The 21,553-nt window shown below is 37.4% G+C and overlaps 1 protein-coding gene across 1 annotated transcript in view; it reads right to left on the bottom strand.

Annotated features, from left to right (window-relative positions):
* vangl1 (VANGL planar cell polarity protein 1) overlaps window positions 1-21,553 on the bottom strand; it is a 252,533-nt gene that overhangs the window by 35,623 nt on the left and 195,357 nt on the right. The window contains exon 4 of the mRNA XM_039743819.1: window positions 3,010-3,617. Within this exon, the coding sequence (XP_039599753.1) occupies window positions 3,010-3,617 (608 nt within the window). The remainder of the gene's footprint in view (window positions 1-3,009; window positions 3,618-21,553) is intronic.

Raw genomic sequence — 21,553 nt, 5'->3', positions numbered from 1 at the left:
GAAGAGTTATGTTAGGTAGAATGCCCAGTGGGGGCTGTGTGGTCTTCTTATTTTTTGGTTGTTTTTTCTGTCCTCCCAGCCATCTGAACTTATTACCCCAATCATATATATGAGTATACAGTATTAGAACATTACTGTTCTACTTGATATTTAAGATTGTTCAGACTGATTAGTTTTGCTTTTTTGTATTAAGCCTACATAGCACTAAAATCGTGTTTGCTTTCTTGACTGCCGTCACTATATTACAGGGACTGGACGATGATAAAGGAATATCCCTTCAGGCATTATAGTTGAGGACTGTCTGGTAGGACCCCACCCGGTAAGAATTCCAGCTGCCTAGGGCAGGCGTCATGTTTCTATGATGACCAAAGAAGGAAATAGGACATTTTAGTGGGAAACTTTTTTTTTTTTTTTTTAAGAGGAACAGATGACCATGAGGGAAAAAAAGAGAAACAGAAGGCAAGAAGCTTAGCTATCTAAGCCTAAGAAGACAATGAGATTGAACTTCATCCAGAAGCACCTGCTATTTGAGGGTGGCCACCCAGAAGATAAGAAACAACGTGGCAAATCCACATTATTTGGCCCAGTGGTTCTCCGGGTACTCCCATTGGTGAGTTGGACTCGCTCTTAAATTCTTCTGGTAAACGAGAAAGCAGTCATATCCACTTGCTGTACATTTTTTTCCCCCACATCATACAATGAGAATTGTAAGACAGGATTCATCGTCAAGGACTATGTTTAATTGTTCTCCTTTTGATTTCCTTTTCTTTTTGTGTGTGTATCGTACTAGGGATTAAGTGTTTAGCTGCTGAGTGTAGGGAGGTTGGGGAGGGCCGTCCAGGGAAAAAGGGATCACAAAACAAGCACCCAGTCACTTTTCATGTACATGTATAAACATTGTATTCTGGATTGCAATACACTTGCACTTTTAATCAGTTTAACTATCATTTGGGTTTCTTTCAAGTATTGGCTGGCACGGAGAGGGGAGAAAAGGGGATGACGGCTGAATATTTTCAATGCTGATATATCTTACGAACATCGTCCACTTCCATCTTGGGTGGTGAAGTGTAGCGATCACATCCCTTGTAAAGTGATTGTTGCATTTTTACTTTAATATCATTATCTGATTTGTTTTTCCTTTCTTGTAACTTTCTCTTTGACATATTGTAAAGTACTTTGAGCTACACGGCTTGTACGAAAATGTGATATATAAATAAATGTTGTTGTTCTTCTGTAGTGTATTGTAAAAGCCACTTGAAGTCTGATAGCCAACTAATCTGGAATTTTCACTTTTCCAACCTGCTTCTACCTTTTGACTCAGAATGAGTGATACGCCTTTCAGTGTAGGTTGATGTGCTGTGGAATTCACCACTGTACTTGCTATTTTGTTCTATCTGTATGGTGCTAGTGTGTAATGCAGCACCATAATTTACCACATCAAAAAAACAAAAAAAAAACAAATATGGAAAGTAAAAATCTGAACATTTACTAGCAAGTGGCTAATGACACATATTTTTTAGTTGCCCAAGCTGAAATTCTATGGCATATGTGTTTTATTTGCAATGTTAAGGGATGAACTACTACTCTAATTATTCCTCACTTCAAACCGAAAATTAGAGTAAACTCATCCATAACTCTGGAAGTATTAGGCTACACCATCTTTTTCTGTCACTTGCTTACCATCTGCCATTTTTCAAATTCATTCACAACAGCATGAGGTAGTGAAGCAATTGTGTAGCAAAATGTATTCAGCCTAATGATATAATGAACTAATCAATAAAAATGATTAGTTACCATTTTTAACAATTGATTATCATCGATTATGATTAGTTGCTGCAGCCCTACTCCCGTCCAAATAAAAAAATAATAATTCCATAACTGCATTTTCATGTCCGTTAAAGTCAGTCTGTTGCGTGCAGAATTGACTTTGTAACGTTACTGTACTAAGTTCGTTACACCTGCTCATGAAGAGGTCAAGTTAATGCAACTCCAAGAAGCACACCTTCTTTTTGCCTCAGTCTTAGACTGCTGCAGTGGATTTCACAGCTCTGGGCCACACTGCAACAGCACTAAACCCAAAAGTTAGTCTTGTTCCCATAAATACGTACCAAGACCAGATCAGTACAGGATTATCCCCAGGTCACAGCACATAGCAACTGACCCAACCTGTTTTCTCTCATTTATAAGAGGTTTATAAACACCTCAAAAAAGCTACAGACTTGATTTGTAAATAATGCTTACAGGATGACTTTGGAGGTAACATTAGGGGCCGCAACAATAATTTACTGTGATCACACTCAAAGTTTTCCAAAGTATTGTAGTGACTCCTTCATGGGTAAAAGAAAGTAAAACATGAGCCAGAGTAAATGTGTTAAGAGTGTTAAACATTATAAAATGTACAAGTTACAACAGTAACATTAATTTGTGTCACATTTTTTTCTTTTGTATGAAACACCAAACATTTCACTGGCTAACATTTGCTAATGAATCTTAAGTCCATATAGGAACCTTCATGAAACTGACCAGAAACACTCCAAACTATACAAACAAGTTCAGTCTGATTGAGGCAGACAGTGTGGCACAGTGGTTAAGGCTTTGGACATCAAACCCTGAGGTTGTGAGTTCAAATCTTGCCACAGACACTGTGTTCTGGAGGCTGTGGAACTAGCAAGTTAGAAACCTAACAAATACCTTTGAAGATCAGATAGGAAAACTAGAGTACACAGAGGAAAAGCCACTCTTTTATGGAAAGAATGTACAAATTCCACATGGATGATGATCACGTGGACAAGTTGAACCCAAGATGGTTGGTCTGTGGTGGTATTGATAAATACTGAACCAGTATGCGACCTAAAATGAAGCATTACTGCATTCTAATTAGATGAAAATGCAGAGACAAGATGTATGTCTTTAATGCAAACTTGTATGCTAAGAAAAACAAAGTTTTTTTTTTACTAGATGAAATGTAAAATAAGATAGACTAACTGAATGACAGAATGTTTCTCTTACCTGAGGTGGCCGAGATTGTAGAAGAATGCTTCACCATCTGTGGAACGGACAGCTTTAAGGGAGAATGTAGGCTGCAGTTGCCGCAGTTCCAGAAGTACAATGGCCAGGTAGTGGATGAACAACAAAGCATCTACCAGGGAGACGGCATACTGCACAATACCTTGGTAGTTACTATCCTGTGAATCCAAAATGCGCACACCGTAGAAAAGCCAATAAGAGATGACAAAAAGAAGAACAAGCACCATGAGTAGGGCGCGCAAGACAAATAGCCGGGGCATGCTGGCACGTGGTGAACGGAAAAAAAGGGCCCAGGTACCGAGCAGTAAAATAAGCAGCTTGAAGGCTACAGAGATGAAAAGGCCTTCGCAGGCTGTACCACAGGGGTCTAGCTTTTCTCTCCACAAGACTTGAGGAAGAATTAAAAAGGCAATGGGTGTGAGAAACACCAAAAGTCCAAGTACAGCTGCCACAGTCAGGCCCAAGTATCTCTTGCAGTCCAAACCCACGCTATCTTCCATATCCTTGGTAATTCGCACAATGTCCTCCTGGGAGATGCTATGTTCTGAAGTCCCAGTAACTGCTGTGGTTGTCTCACCCCAATTATCATCCTGTATTTAAAAGAAAGAAAAAAAAAAAAACAATATTAAAGGTCTTATCGGGAATAAAGGACAGAAAGTTGGGGTTTCTGAATGCACTTGGTGGTAACTGTTATGAGTCTTTGTGAGTGTGAAAGACACGTAGGATAAATAACACATATATTTTAGAAAAACATTAAAATAATTATCTAAAATGAATGATAAAATGTCCTGAGAAGATCAACCCTAGCCTTATCTAAAGCTACTAAGAGACATGAGTCTTGTTCATACTTCCCACCAGGAGGCTGTATTTCAGACATTGTACAAGGTGGCTTAACTTCAGTTATTTCCCTGTTTTATGCCAGTTTATTTACTCATTTTGCACCACTTAGATAGGTACTTAGAACCCTGTGAACTTCTCTGCTCAAGCATTTTGTTATATATACTCTGTTGGTGGTAGTTATTTTACACAATTCATGTTGATAGATTTTATTGCAATAATGTATTCCTGCACTTTATTTGCATTCTTTTAAAGTAACACTGCTTACATTATGCAGAAAAAGAATTTCAGAATACATGTTTGCTATCAAGTTTGCTCTTTTCATTATCATTTAATAGTTTAATGTTGAAGAACTTAAATCCACGTGAAGGCTGGGCATACCACTATGAATATTCATAAGATTCATATGCCCCATCAGACCCTAACAAATTCCTATTGGGAGCTTGTATTAGATTTTACATGTAATTAATTAATTGGGGTCACATTGTAAAAAAGTTGAGGACCAGTTCTATCGGGCAATACTACAAGATGCTTACTTTTGAAATTTTTCATTGTGTGCAGTATAACACATAATATATTTGAAATGATAAAAGAGGTTTCTTGCTGTAAACATGGACTTTATGCCATTTCTATCAGCAAGGCTGTGAACTTCATATTACATTTGAACATGGAAATAAATACTGTATAACATATACAATGACTTTCCTGTCATCCTAGTAAAATAGAATATTCCTACTTTATGGCAGACTGTGAGTTAAACTTGCTTATAGGCAAGTTTCCATTTTAAGTTCACAAGTAATTCTACTCAATATTTTACCTGAATGTTGCCCATTTTAATAAGCCTATTCATGCATTTTTCTACATTCAGCCAAGCAAACTTCCAGCGTTTGACACATTCCTGGAGAGACAGAGCCTAGACCAGAAGCACTGAATTCTAAGCATGTGGCTAAATTTATAAGGGAAGTTATTAGTCAAATCACAGGAGAATATAAAAGACCAACAATACACATTCACATTGGGGTAGTTTTTACTGTATCCAATTGATCTACCATTACTTTCAGACTGCTGCATAGCGAAAACACCAGCAAAACATTGGGTGAAACACAAAAGGTGCAGGATACTTGGAACTCAAACCTAAGTGGGAGAAAAAGCACCTACCACTTGATAAAAACAGGAATGGTTTTACATCCATCCTTATTCATACCTACTTGTTCCAGTTTAGGGTTCTGAGGTCTGAAGTCTATTACTTGAGAATTAGGTGCAAGGCAGTTACCAGGTGCACACATGCATACACACACACTCCCATTTAATTTATACTGACTAATTAAAATTTGCCATTACCTAACACAAACGTCTTTTAATATATATAAGTAAAAAACTGTGAAAAAACCCTTGTATAAATGAGGAGAACCTTCAGACTGCACAGATACATGCTGGGATTGAAACACGGTCTCTCAGAATTACTAGGCTGTAGAACTAACTTCTACACAACTGTGCTACCTGGGAATAATTACTGTACAAACAATAATATAGAAGATATATGTATAAAATCCATAGTTAAAAATTAAAACAGAATATTGACACTCTTAACCCAAGACAGGTAAAGGGCAAAACAATAAATGGATACATCAAAATCATCAAACCTTACGCATCTAAGCACTAGAAACATCCAAGAAATCATCCCTAGCTGTGGAATTTAACAACACTCAAAGAGGCCAGCAAGATTAATAAGGATATGGGAGATTAGGTCAAAAATATTCTCAGGTCACAAGTCAGGCTTGCTGGAAGATAAATCATTTATTTCTTCAGAGACTAGCTCCAGAAGTTACTGATTAAAGAATTTCATGAATCAATGTTAAAAATTCAGCTCCCTGGTGTTTTCCTGACGAGCAGTCCCTTTGGTGTTGCATTTGTGGTCTTGAAAGGGAGGGAAGAAAAAGGTCAAATAGAAAGAAAGAAAGAAAGCTGTTTCTGACAATTATCAATCAAAAAGGTGAAAGCTAATTCCACAAATAAAAATAAAACAAAAGAAAAAAACACAGCAACCCTTTTCCCTCCCCCAGAGTGAGGCTAGCTTGCGCCTATTTGTTTCCTGCTGTACATGAATGCGGAGATGAGCCTACTCTAATGCAATCATAAATCAGTTATTGACAGCTTTAACTGAGATAAAACAAAATTCACTTGATCTATGCAGTCTGCACTGTAAGTGACTGGATACAATTTCCAATTTCCCTTAGTTCAGCAGCTAAATCTCTATGGCTAGGCCACTGGACAAGAACATGTGAGGAGAATATGAAGGGACAGGATGACTTTGTCATCACTTTATCTCATTCATATGTTTTTATATTTTTTAACTGAATAATGAAAATTATGATTATAATCATAATTCATCCACAAGTGTAAAACTGAGGTGTAGAAAAAGAATTCTAATTGAAATTCAACAAGCTTCTTTAAATGCAAATGATTTAATCTTCCTAGCATCTGCTGTGTACCTTGCAGCTTGTATTTTATGCACTAATGTCACAGTATGATGCATTATAGCCAAAACAAACTAGCCATTTAAGCATAACACAACAGAGTGAATAAAATGCTATGTTCAACTTGATCCAGTACGGGTTTATCATCATAGCCTTGAAGCACTATGGTTTTGCATATACATATGCATTTTTTGCTCTTCTCACACATCAATCTGATGACTGTACTATTTAAAATATGTTTTTATATATACAAGGTCATTTCAAGAATGTAAGGCGACTTGCCTGAACAGGCACAACTGTTATTACATTATGTGTGGGTATGTTTCAGCCAAGTACAGAGGGTATGACTGCTGGGTACAGCCTTTGAAGATGGCTGGATATGTCAAAACATGGTTAAGCACAGAAGTAAATAGTGTAGTCAGATTTCTAAATGCTACTGGCACAAACTTACCTAAAATTCACTGCAATCTGATAGACATTTATAGTCTACGAGTCACATCAATTAAACACCACTAGAAAAATCCTATGTGCAAGCTGTGATGTTGGTTTGTATGGGAAATGTCAGACCATCCACCTCACAGGACCTTGTACAAAGTGACTTTAACCTCTTATGTTCATTGAAAAAGCACTTGGATGGTAAGCAGTTTGTAACTGATGTTATGAATGCTGCAACATCATGTTTGCTATTTTCTTCAGGACATGGACGGTTGCCTTAGATAAATGCAGAAGAAGTTTGCAATTTTGGAGAATACGTGAAAAAGCAGTACATATGGGGGTACTCCAAGTAAGAATATCTAACCTTGCACACTTATGTTTAGTCAAGATTTTGTATATTGAATTAAAGAATCAAGTTAGTTTAGTGCTCAGTATGAAAAGCAAATGGTAAATAAAATAAATTCGGTAAAGAGTAATGCTATCTTATTTCACACATAAAAGCTGCAACATTATTGGTTTATTGATCCCAGGAATTTAACGGTATTTGTTTGTTCAGAAGTCTAAGGATGACCAGGATGACCGGGACCAGGGTTTGAGACACCTGAAAAAATTTTGGAAGTTTTCAAAAGGTCAGCAACCATGAAGTGTGATTTTTTTCAATCTGCTTTACATATAAGCCATTTGTCTTACTATACAATAGGCATTCAGGATTTTTGTTAACTTGGTTGCACACTTATCTGGCATATCAACAATCTACTCTTTGGCTCAGATAGATAGTATGTTTCTAAAATTGCTACCTTTTCAAACAGACAAACTGACTTACTTTACTGTAAATTTGGCATGTTCCTGAATACTCTCAAGTTAACCCTAGTCTTACTCTTGTAACCCATAACATGATTCACTCATGATGGGTTCACATGCATTTAGCTTAGCAAATTTTAGGCAAGGCTGCTGCAATGTTAAGAATTTGTGAACCAGTAATTTTACAAGTCTGGTGAAGACAGTGGTTTTATTGAGGATTAATTTTAAGACTAGTATCCTAGGATAATGATTAGGATTTTTCTTCATAAATTACCTCGACCATGCATGTTCTACAGGAGTTATCATCATTTCCCAGAATTTGGGTTCAGGTCTTATTATTGATTAGGAGACTTACACATTTCATTTGAAACTTTCATAGCCGGGTCAGCAAGCATCAATAAACTATGTCTATAAGCATGCCCTGCAATGGATCAGCCTTGGGGCATATTCCAGCCCTGATTAATCCACTGACAGGTGAAATGAATGATATCTGGTTACACTGGCACTGGTCAAGGGGTGGGATATATTAGACAGCAGGTGAACAGTTAGTTCTTGAAGATGATGTGTCGGAAGCAGGAAAAATGGGCAAGCATAAGGATTTGAGCAACACTGACAAGGGCCCAATTATGATTTCTTGTTGACTGGCTCAGAGCATCTCCAAAATGGCAGGGCTTGGGCGTTTCCAGTGTGCTGTGGTTTGTACTTGCCAAAAGTGGTCCAAGGAAGGACAATCAGTGAACTGATAACTGAGTCATGGGTGCCCAAGGTTCATAGATACAAATGGGGAGCGAAGGCTAACCCATCTGGAGCGAAGCCACAGGAGAGCTACTGTAGCACAAAGGGCTAAAAAAACTTAATGATGGACATAAGAAAAGTGTATCAGAATGCACCATGCATTGTAGCATGCTGAGCACAAGGCTGTGTAGCCACAGACCAGTACCTATTCCAACTTTTCTCCACCACCGAAACCACCTACAATGAGCACGTGGGTGTCAGAACTAGACAATTGAGCAATGGAAGAAGGTGGCCTAGTATGAAGAATAACATTTTTTTTTAGACCATGTGGATAGCCGGGTATGTGTACATCGTTTCCTTGGGATATAGATTGCAGCAGGATGCACCATGGGGAGAAGGCAAGGTGGCAGAGGCAGTGTGATGCTCTGGGTAACATCTCCTGGGAAACGTCTAGTCCTGAAATTCATGTGGATATTACTTTGACATGTACCACCTACTTAAAAGATTGCTGTAGACCACATACACTTTTTCATGGTAATGATATTTCCCTGATGACAGTGGCCCCTTTAAGCAGGATAATGTGCCATGCAACACTGCAAAAATTGTTTGGGAATGGTTTGAGGAATAAGATAAAGAATTCAAAGTGTTGACTTGACCTCCAGGATGGTGGATTTAATGTTGTGGCAGATTGGTGTAAGTACTGATAAGAAGTTTTGAGTCCATACAAAAATACTGTTGTGTATACAAGACACATTTAATAATCCAACTATTCCAAGTGATGTTGCAACTGTATAGAACGTAAGAGAACAGACTGATGTTCTGCCTTGCCTAAAGCCTGACCATGCCAAGACTAGATGAAGAGGGCTCAGACAATGTATGGAAGGAATATAAACAACATTCCTTACAAACTTTACTTAGAACATGGCACGGATTGCAGTATCTTATGCCTTGGCTTTTGTTAATTTTTTTCTACTTCTAGGTTATCGAGTGATGCTATACAATTATACAAAGAAAGAAAGAAATTCCAGACGTGATCATCAGTATATCAGGTCATGTCATGACATCATTGCCATTTGATGCCACATTCCAGAAGCAGATAACAAAAGAGAAAATGACTACTGTCACTGATACCCACATTCAAAAATTAGCTACTTGCCTGCCTTTTTTGCTTTCGATGATATAATAAGGAGAATTTACTGCTCACCCCATGAAGTATTGAATGGTAACTTTCTTTTAAAAATCTACATGCACTAAACTTAACAGCCATAGCATTATTTTGTCAGATTGAATTTCCTTCTATTGGCAAATTAGAGTTAAGTCTTTGGAGTGAGGGAAACAACAGCTCCTGTGAGGATAACATTGAGAGTGGTGACAAAAAAGTAAGTGTCCACCTATGGCCATGCACAGCTAGTAGGGCCTACAGTAAATAACAGGATTTCTGTCAATGGTAGTATTAACAGAATAGAATAATTATCATTTTGAAAGGATAGTGATAGTGTTTAATGATGATATCTCATGATATAAATGCTGTTTGTTAAAGAGTAGGAGAAATGGTATAATACATGATATGCTAAATATTATACTTTCAATTTTGTACCTTAAAATCATGTGAATTACTTGTGTAAAACACCTCGGATCGCTTCAAGTCACTGGCACATTTTAAAAATTACGTATTGGAAAACACTAAGTTACTTTTCTGTCCATTCTATTACATTATCTTAATAAGGTAGCAATGACAATGAGAAGCATTAAAAGTGATCATTATTTTAAAACAAGCTTTTTGACATTATTAAAAGATTGACCAATCAAATTTACTGTTATTCTTGTGTATGAATGCTTCGACAGAATTTCTTGTGAAAACTACTGCATTATTTGATTGATATAAAAATGAGTTGGCACTACACCATGGTTGGATAAGAAAAATTTATATTAGAATTTTACATTTTTTTAAAATCGCAATATAATATCAATTCAACAATGACAAACATCTTGATTTTTGTTTATTTTGTTTGTACCATGCATAATAATTATGGTGCACCACATAAGGAAATGTAGAAACACCTATTAATACCTGAACAATAAAAACTACTTTTACATTCCCATAAAACAAAAATGTCGGGACTGCTGCAGAGATCCTTATACTAAATGCTTTGGGTGCTTGGGTTCATTTTGGTTTTCATATAATTACCGGTACTAAAAAGGAATAAAGTGAAAACAGCAGTTTACAAGAATTGTCATACTAAAATCAAGTACTCTTCCACACTACAGCTAGAACTGGCTCTCTATGGCCTAGTGACAAGAGCACTTGAAGGCTAATTTATACTGACTTAACAATTCACCACATGCATAAACTAATGGAAACAAAGAGAAAGTAGAGATGGAAAAAAAACAAGTGGGACAAATGAAGTTCTCTGTGCGAGTGTGGTTGCATAAAAATTAGGAACCTATTTAATATTAACTATTAAATAAAAAATAAAAAAAGTCTCTCATAAAACTTAATGCAATTCCTTTTTAATCACCTTCACAATTCTCTCCTTGAGATGGAATACACTTGTCCCCACACTTCTCCCATTTTTTTTTACTTGTCGTTTGTTACTGTGTCTGTAGCCTCCAGTGTTTTTATTGGAATTCCTCCATGGTGGCAAATCTTCTTCACCTCAATTTCTATTTCAATTTCAGGAACAAAAAGAAATAAAAGAAGCAAGAGCTGGGAAATATACCGAGGTGTGAAGCAACAACCGCATTGTTTTGGTCAAAAACTCTCACTGACAAAGCAGTGTGTGCTGGTGCACTGTCATGATGCAAAATGTAATTTAACATGTGCCACTGCTCTGGACATTTGTTTTTTCTCTGATGCTTTTTTGCAGATGCCTCACAGTTCAATGTAATGCCACTAATTAAACGTCTGTTCATGGGGAACAAACTATGAACAAGCTGAAAAACACAATGATTGCCTCCTGAAAATCTGCCATAGAGGCATGCAGAAAGAAAAAACCCAAATTGTTGAAGTGACCTGCACAAATATAGAATAAGCTGACAGACATCAATTCAACACAATGTCACTAGGCAAACTGATAAACCACACAATACCTATGGCATATTTGATAATTACACCCTACTCTGGTGATACTAACTGATTCCAGGAACTTTTATTCCCCCCACCCCCGTTTTGTTCCTCCACTCCCATACAGTATAAGCATGGGCACTAAGATGGATTCTGCTAAGAAAGGGTTTGGCGAGTGGTAAACCTTAAAATGTGTTAAGCAGGTCTGAAAAAAAGACCTCTAAGTCTCTTTCTGCCATAGATTAAAATAAACAACTTGATTTAACCCACATTTATCTGGGTTTTCTCAGGTTGCCTTGTTACTCCTAATCCCAGCCAACACAGGGTGCAAGGCAGGGTGCCAGCCCACCACAGGGCTCACACCCAAACACACACTAGGGACAATTTAGAATCGCCAATGTAAGTAAGCTGCACGTCTTTGGACTGTGGGAGGAAACCCACGCAGACATGGGGAGAGCATGCCAACCCGTGAAGCAAACCTGGGTCTCCTAACTGCGAGGCAGAAGCACTACCACTGCGCCACCGTGCCGCCCAGTTAGGAAACCATCCCTACTTTCCGCAGCTTACAACTTTTAGTTAAGAAAATTAAAATTAAGAAAAAAATCAAGATTTCTAAATACAAGCAGTACAATTTTTGTGCAGGTCACTTTGTTGTTGTTTTTTTTTTTTTTTATAATCTGCTAAATTTAGCAAATAAAGAGTAACATTATACTTTGCAGATATATGTCCGGTGATGTTTGTTACCAAGTCAAAAAAGCATCTAATTTGGCCAGGAGTGCAAGATCATTTGTACACTACTGTATTTTAACTGTTTGGACCTAATTCTCCTAGTATCTTTATTTTCAGTTAACACACATAAAATGATATCTCAGAGTTTACAACAAGTCCTAGAGCTAGTCAAGTTTAGAAAACATCAACGCAGCATTCTCTGGTGAGAAAACGCATCTCTAAAAATTTTGAAAAGGGACACATCCTTGAGAGCTTTATTAAAAATGTTAAATTATATATAAGCTATGGGAGCACCGATTATACACTCACCTCACATTCCGGTGACACATCAGAGTAACCTTGAATCTGATGTATACCATTCCAGCTGACTTAGTATTAAAAAAGCATCTCTACAGACTTAAAACTTAAGCCTTAGAAGCTACATAACCTAGAATTCCCTTTGGCAATGTGTGGCAATGGCAATGGCTCTGCTTTCTCATTTGATTCAACAATCCACAACACTTCAACCAATTGAAAATGCAACTCATTTCTGACATAAAACCAGGAGTACGACATTTCAGCAGTGGTGAGGTGCTTCCCTAGAATTACAGAAATTACAATATTCCTCCATCCAGCTGCCTCTCACAAGGGGGGCATTGAAAAATTGTTCCTCATCACAAGATAAAGCTTTTACCCACTAGACAGTACTGCATAGAGACACGTTAGAAAGAACTTGTGTTTTATTAATCAATGCAGAGAGACCAGCTATCTGATTGAAGCTACACTGGTGTACGATATCTCACTCATTTTATTTGTAATTATATTTCAGGATGAAAAATGAAAGTTCACTCTATTACTGTCAGAGGTGCAGGGCCTTTGACTAAGCTGCTGAATTCATAACTATTAGTGAAATGGAAGCCGCCAATAATATTAGCTGCAAAGACAGGGCTTTCTTTTCAGTTATGGAAGCAAATAAAAAAGTATAATAATACCCAAATAAAAAAGTTTTATAGTACCTTCATGCCAAATTGTTAAAACGCTTTATTGCTGACCATGGGCATCCTTTTAGATGTGAAACTGTAGCTGGTGTTTATATCTTCTTATATAATATGCTACTGTGGCTGTTCGTTTGTCTGTCCAGGATTTGAAATCACCTGTAGCTCGCAAACCTTTTGACCTGAAATTTGGTACACATATACTACATGACGTATAGTATTCGTTTTCAGGGTGATGCTTAACCTCCAAGGTTATTCCTCTTTTTATTTTTATTTTATTGTTGAATCAACTCTTGGCAAAGGCCAGAAGGGTGGCTGTACATGCACCGTTCTCATCCCTACCACCTTCACCATCACTTCCCCTACATCTTCATATCTTAAATTATTCTTGAGGCAGATTGAAGACTTAAGTGCCATGTAAGTGAAAAAATAAAGAAAACAAACTAAGTAATTGCAACACAAACACTGACTTAAATCAGTTTTAATGCAAAATGATGCCGAAGAAGAGCTGCTCAGCAAGCAGCAAACGCATCAACCTCTGAGCAAACGAATGCTAAATGTGCAGAGAAAGAGTATGAAAACTAGGAATGCTCAAGTCAAGTGTATGCAGTGCGCCATTACTGGTATAGAAATAATTAACAATCAATATATCTAACTGCTTTATACACACACACTAGCTGTGCTAGACAGGATTGAAATCCAAGTAATTAACGTACACCTCAGTGCTAATGTTTGCAGTTCACCATGCAAAGCACATGTCTCTGTTGTATGCCATTGGGTATGGAATTCGTAAAAGCAGTGTTAATGTTTGTGATGCACCACTTCTTGGAATGACAAATGCAATGCATGTTACTACTAAAAATGTTTGTGATGCACCATCTTTTGGAACAACAGACACATAGAAACCAGACGGACACAGATGATACACAGACACTTATCCTTTTAATTAAGGTGGATATATGCTCAACTAACACACAAAGGATACTTTATTATACTGTCAGGGATGCCAGGGCCAACGACCCGGCCGGAACGCCGTGAGGGACCGGAAGAGGGTCAAAGCCCACCCTGGATCACATGGGGGCCGCCTTCCTGGTTGCTCTGGGGGCCACGGGTTGAGGGCATGGAAGTCCTACCCTGTAGGGACCCGTGGTCACCGCCAGGAGGCGCCCCAATGCCTTGGGGACCTGTTGCCCCAGCACTTCCGCCACACCAGAAAGTGCTGGGGGGGAAGATATAGGATGATACCCGGACAGCTGCCGGGAGGACAGCCGACACTTCCGCCACGCTGGGGTGTGGCCAAGGGAGGAATGCCGGAAACACCTGGTGCTCATCCGGGAACTGTATAAAAGGGGCCGTCTCCATTCATTCAGCGCTGGAGTCGGGAGGAGGCAGGACGAAGCACAGAGGAGGTGTGGAGGCGTTTGTGGCCAGGACTGTGTGTGTTGGGGGGTTTTTGTGCACTGAACTGGGTCTTAGTGACCATTATTTGGGTCTGTGTGACCAGTGAAATAATTGTAAATATTGTAAATAAATGTGTGGTGGTTGAAAAACAACATGTCCGCCTGTCTGTGTCCGGGTCGTGTCCACAATACCTATTTAGGTGCCTAACTTCTGCATCCAGAGCAGCCTGAAATCTTTGAGGTATGGATGTGAAAAGGTGCAAAAACATTCTTTAAAGATTTTGGCCCATGCAGACTCAAGGGCATCTCACAATTACTACAGCTTTTTATTTTTACCTTACACATAATTTACCCTAAAAACATCTTGTTCTACTTGATTCCAAAGATTCTATGTGCAAGGCTTTGGAGTAAACTCAAGCCACTGTCACGTCCAAAAAAACAGCTGAAGATGATACAATCTTATTGACGTAGCTCATTATCACATGGGGAGGTTTACATAAAAAAGAAGGGCTGTGACTGTCAATATGGTCAGCAATAATTCCTAGATACACTGTGATGTTCAAATAACATTCAATTGGTATTAAAATTCCTAATAATTGCCAGGAAATTGTGCTTGTACCTCTACACGAAAACATCCACCCAAAAACACTGATACAATGCCATTTAACCCAAAATGTGTCTTTTCTAACATTTTCTAATATAAATTAAACCAATTTTAGCAACTGTTCCTACTGTAGCCTGATCTTCCTGTTCTCATGGATTGGGGTTGAATTTTTAAAATTGTCTGGCTGCTGCTATAGCCCTTCTGCTTCATTGTCCAATATGATGAGCTTTCAGGCATACCCTTCTGCACACCACAGTTGTAAACAGCTGTTAAAGAGTATTCTGAGCTGTATGTGGCTATTCTGTTTCCTTAAACAAGTCAGGCCATTCTCCTCTGACCTCTCTGCTTTCTGGTTGTTTTTTGGTTTATTACACTATTCTCTGTAAACTCTTAAGTTTGCAGTGTGTCAAAATCTCAGGATGCAAGCTGCTTCTAGGATGCTGTAACCACCACCTCTTGTACCAACAATAATACCATAGTCAAAGTAGCTTAGATCACAAACCTGGCCAAGGCACTTATTTCATTGAACTAAACCTCTTTATTGTGGCTTCATGCTGTATATATTGCTGTATAAATTGAGTTACACCCACATGTCTAGCTGTTTTGAGGAGCTGTCTGTTTGCATCTAAAAGTAGGTATATTCAATAAAGTGGTCACTGAGTACATGTATATGCAGGATATAATATTTTAACAGGCAAAATATTAACTGAAGACAGTTGTTGTGTATTGTTACTATTTTATATTTGGCTACTGACTTTGACTAAGGTGACTAATGTGAACAGGACAGCATACACATACTGTTTTATAAAATAATGGGAGCACAGTGTGGTGGTGCAACTTTCTCAGGGTTTCATAGAGAGTTGTAGGTTTGAAAAAGCTAACTTCTAGTTTAGAGTTTAATGTACAGGTATTTGCCACTATACCATATGATGAGTATAAGGGTAAAGGAGGTAAAGAAATACAGAGTCAAACAATAAGAAGCAGTAACGTATTACCTAAAGCAGAAGCTAGAACAATCACAAAAGGGAAACTTCTGCTGTACATGTTAGCAACTATTATCTAGTTGAAGTGATGGAGTCAGAGAAGAGAGGATGCTTTGATCAGGACAAATACACAATGTAAATAAGTGCTGTTAGTGTGTGATACCCAAAACTGTGTGTGTACTCAATTAGTCCAATCTGGAAAAAAAGAAGTTAACTAATAATATATATGTCTATAAGATAGCTAAGATGCAAAATCAAAAAATTGGAACTTTCCTACTATCAAACTGGTGATATCTACTGTAATTGGCAGGGATAAATGGCCTTCTGTTCTCTTTACACAGCTTCCTTCAGCTACAGGTATTCAGAATTGAAAATGGGAATTAAAAAAGCAAGCTGCAGTATATGAATCCTCTATTTAGTGACTACATTTATTTATCTGAAAATCTATATCATGACATCCTCCTGGACCGCCAACACCACCATCCTGGGCCCACACATCACATTTATGTGATCATTTGGGACAATGTCCGCTTCCACAGAACAAACCAAATCAGAGAGTGGTTCACCACCAACAGTAACCACTTTTTAAACGTCTGTCTGCCACCCTACTCCCCTTTCCTGAACCCTATAGAGGAGTAGTTCTCATCGTGGAGATGGAAGGTTTATGACAGACAACCATACACTAAAGAGAACCTCCTAAGGGCAATGGAGCTGGCCCGTGTTGACATCCCAGTGGAGGCCTTCCAAGGATGGATTTTCCATTCCAGGGCGTTTTTGCCGTGGTGCCTGGCAAGAGACAATATAGCCTGCAATATGGATGAGGTGATGTGGCCCGATGCAGCTCAGCGACATGATGCCGCACAGTGATTGTGGTGTGTGTGTGGTGTGAATAAAGTAAATAAAAAAAATTCACACCCTGATCATGTTTTCAAGAGTACTGTTGTGTGCGATAGATTCTGTTTTTGCATTGAGTTGTGTTACAGTAGTGTACATGCAGAATTTTCTATAGATTTATACTCTTCATATGAAACTCACAAATCTAAATGCCTAATACTCTGCAGATATCTAAGAAGATCCATTACTGTAAAGTTTCTAAAAATATGCATTGGCAGTTATGAAACAAAGAACCTTCTCACAAATTGAGCATTGTGTTTTCAATTGTTTTGCTGTAGTGTGTAATGATGTGTATAGTGTTTACATTTTTGAAAGCTTCGAGCTGCTCTTTTGGTGTGAAAGTTGGAGTTTTGAAGTGAGAAGGTGTGGTTTTGTTTATGTAGCTTTAGAAAAGGGTGTTGTGTTTAGACATTGGGGAACATGGAGGAAACGTTTGTGAAATGTGTTTTAGCATTTGAGAAAAACTGTAACATGTTAAAGATGTGTCTTTTCCAGTATCCTCTTTGTAAATGCAAAAAAAGATTTTGATAATTAATATCATCATCATTCTTTTCTCTCCATCTGTAAATACCGTGCTCAGCTTTATTACAGCTGTGCTATTCACCATCTTCCCATCAGTGTGAATCTGTCAGTTTAAAGATGCTCTTTAAAGCCCACAAAGACATTAAATTGGAATGCCCTCAATATCAAATTGTCTATGCTACTCACCAGCTATAAACACATGTAGAAGATATCCTTAAAATACAGTTTTCAAAGTATTTCATAATATCACTGCCTCCTGAAGAAACAATTCAATTGGCCTGTCATACAATAGCTACAGGAAGGGGTTCAACGACACCATGAGGGTCTACTTTACAAAAGTCACAGATCGACATCAGTAGCAAGGATACTATAACCATGGAATGTTCATTATGGTACTTCATGATTAAACAAGCTGCACTTAAATTTGGTCCTAGATAACCTATCTTATGAGGTGGACAAAATTTAGTGCTGGATAGAAAAGGAGGACTTGTGGAAACAGAACAACCTGACCCCATTCTGCCAAAGCCTATGACTCGAAGAAAGACTCACACCTATAACTCTGACGGATATTCTTGTTTTGAGTGTCTACAGAAAAAATGAAAAAGGCATTTAGGATGCCTTCAGCCCCAAGCTGCTGCGATTTTCTTTGTCTCTCCCAAAACCAAGCACTGAATCAAGTAGGGCAAAGAAATGGAGAGTAAGGATAGAGAGCAATGCTTCTTGCTTTGCAATGCATGCTGGGAAAAGTCAATTCATTTAGAACTTGAATTGACATGATTTAAAAAGGGTTATTTTCCATCATCAATAAGATTTTATCACACAGACTGACAGAAAAATGCTTTGTTTTTGTTATCTCAGTGGCTGCTCAGCAAATACAACTTAACCTCCCAGTATGTGCAATAAATACCTGCATACAATAAGGAATTTACTATCCAGTGTCCAAAGACTGCTTAAAGATAAACACAACCATGGCAGCTAGGCAGTCTTATTCTCTGTGTAAACAAATATAGACCACACATGTAAGTTTTCAGTAAGTATTTTTTGCACTTAAAATAGAAGAACAGAAGAAGACCATGAAAACATAAGGCAGTGGGATAAAATGTAACCCATCTTGTTATGCAAAACTGAAATTATGCACTCTGCTCTACATAAATAAGAAACAAAAAAATGAAAAAACATTATAATTTAAAACAAAGTGCTTCAGCCAGTGGTGCTACATAAAAGAGTGACTTATAGGCTAGGTTTCAGTTTATTCCAGGATGAAATGAATGGGAATTTCACTTTTTTTTTTTTTAAATACACCTCTCTTTTTCCAATTGTAAACCTGTTAATTTCATAATCATTATTAAGTTAAGAACTTATTAAACTGTAGAGGACATTTATTTAGATAGGCAAGACTATGTTTATCTTGTACTGTATTCTTAATTACTGTTAAAGTGTCTTATGATAAAGGTAGCCATGACCGATTAACTAACTAAAAATGTAAATGGTAGTCATACTTCAGGTTGCGAATAAGAAAAATGTTACTGTAATAAAATAAAAAATAACACAAACTCATGAACCAGAACTCAGGTACTTCCTTTACATTATGAGTTACATAAACACTACTAATATCTTTAAATACTGAACACAACGGCAATAACTTGAACATATAAATGCTGCTTATATTATCTTTTCTTTAGTCCAAAGGGTTAAAGATTTTGTAATCAAAAAGGCACAACTCTGTTGCCTTTTTCTGCCTTTATTGTGAAAGAAAGCCTGGTGTCTTGTAGTGAGTCACAAAGGTGTGGTCAGGTGAATTAGAAAGAAATGCTTTTCCGGTTAGTAACACCATGAAATCTGAAAAGGATCAGGTGACAGAAAGAGGAGCAATTACAACACAAATGCACAATATGAAGCTTTAACTTTCTAACCCTTTTACAAATCTTATGTCAATCTTTGGGCAGTATGAATTGCCAGTATCTGTTACAGCATTCCGTCATACTTGCCTTAGGGGTACAATAAGCGTGACAAGGTTTTGAATTTAAAATCTACCACTGTGTCGGACAAGCAAAACAAATGCAGTGGTTTAAAAGGAAAAAAAAAAGAAAAGAATTTTAGAGCACCAAAGAGACAGCAATTTTAAAGATCACCTAACTGGAGAGTAAAGCAAAGATCAAACAGTCTATCACGAAATGGCACTAGCTGCACTGACATTTTATGGATTTGTTTGTCATGTTCTGTTTTATTAGATTTAACTTATTGCTATATAACTATATATATATATATATATATATATATATAACTATATATATATATATATATATATATATATATATATATATACACACAGATATTTATATATGTATAGATATACACATTACTATAGACAGACACGTCCATCCCATCTCATTTTCAAACCCAAAACCCTATCTTATCAGCACTAGGCAGGAAGCAGCCCTGAAGCGGGTGCTAGTCCATTAAATGCCACACTCGTACACAAATACATATTCACACACATAGGGCCAATTTTATGATTTCCCATTAATACAAAACACTTATTCGGAGTTTCATGAAAAATCAGTAATATCCAGGGCAAAACCAAAGCAAACTGAACGCAGATGATGAGTTGGTACAGGATTTGAATCTGGGATGCTAGATCTATGAAGAGGCAGCACTACTGTTCATACTAGAATGTTTGTATGTTTCAATTAACTTTTGCAGGACATGGATGAAAGTACATAGAAAGAACAATTAAATAGTTAGCCAAACATTCTGTAAGCAGTCTGATAAGTAATAATCATCTTATTGTTCTTTTGATCACCTATATACAGTATTATATATTTAATATATCATTTTCAAAAGCAGTGAGGCTACTTCTAGAATTCCTCTCTACCACAAAATCTGCTCATCAATATATTTTGTCTGTAACTCAAAAAAATCAGCATTTCAACACTTCCTCCACATTTCATCTTCCAAATTCCAAGTTAATGATCACAGTAGTAACATATTTAGTAGGCAGGCCAGACCAAACTATACATCCTGAATGACAATCACCATTTCTTCTTGATAAAATCTAAGGTGCTCCCACGTAAAAGGAGAGATGTAGCCCCATATCCCATGCTTGGCACACTCCTCACATGATACTCCAACTGGGGGATTATTAGACATTAACTTGCTTGTTCAAGAGCTAGTCTCCTGGAAGGTCTTTTCTTTACTAACTCAAAGCTTGGATGCTCTTTAATAAGATTAGCCAGACGAGGCTTGTTGTGTTCTGTAAAAACCTCTTGGAATAGTCATTATTTTCTTAATATATGTATGTTATTAAATAAAAAATGGCTTATTTTAAGTAAGCTCCAGCTTTCAGATGTACGTACTTAAAGAATTTATTGTCCACCTTATCACATTGCTTCAAATGATGGTACAAGCACTGCATTCATAAATTTAGAAAGAAAATGATCTTAAATGATGATGAGATACCTATCAACCCATCCATCTTTTAACACACTTTACCTGGTTTAAAGTCACAGAAAGTAATTGGCATTATTAGCATATCATCATGGAGTAGGTGTATGGATAAGTAACGAGGGCAGGTACTTGCCAAAATGAACTAAAAATGTATCTACTGATTTTGAATTGGGTGTGCAGATCCTCTGTAGACCCATAAACATGTAAGTGTTGTCTCATCTAACGTTGGAACAAACTATTAAAAGGGACAATATCACTAACAGGGTACTATGATGGTCCTGCGTGGTTCCATGCTCCCTGATTGTTTCCAGGAGCCTCTTGAATCCAGAAATGTCTATAACGTATCCGAGGATGGTCCAGGCAAATGAGGACACACCCAGTCAGGAAAGGGTTGGTGAAAAAGTGGTTAAGTAATTTTATTTTAAAATCAACAAGCAAACAGTGTTCGAATGTGCAGTGCATTAAACAATCTTCCAAATAATCCAATATAATGATGTACTAAATGGAGGTTAAAATCAATAAATAATCCTATAAAATTGAAGTTTAAATCCCAGGCAGATTCTTCTTTTAAAATAGTCACAAGCCCCAATGCCTCTTTTAAAATCTGGCATCTCCTCAATTTAT

This window comes from Polypterus senegalus, chromosome 2 (genome assembly GCF_016835505.1).
Source record: "Polypterus senegalus isolate Bchr_013 chromosome 2, ASM1683550v1, whole genome shotgun sequence".
Lineage (NCBI taxonomy): Eukaryota > Metazoa > Chordata > Cladistia > Polypteriformes > Polypteridae > Polypterus > Polypterus senegalus.
The sequence above is the reverse complement of the archived record's forward strand: the minus strand, read 5'-3'. Positions and strand labels throughout refer to the sequence as shown.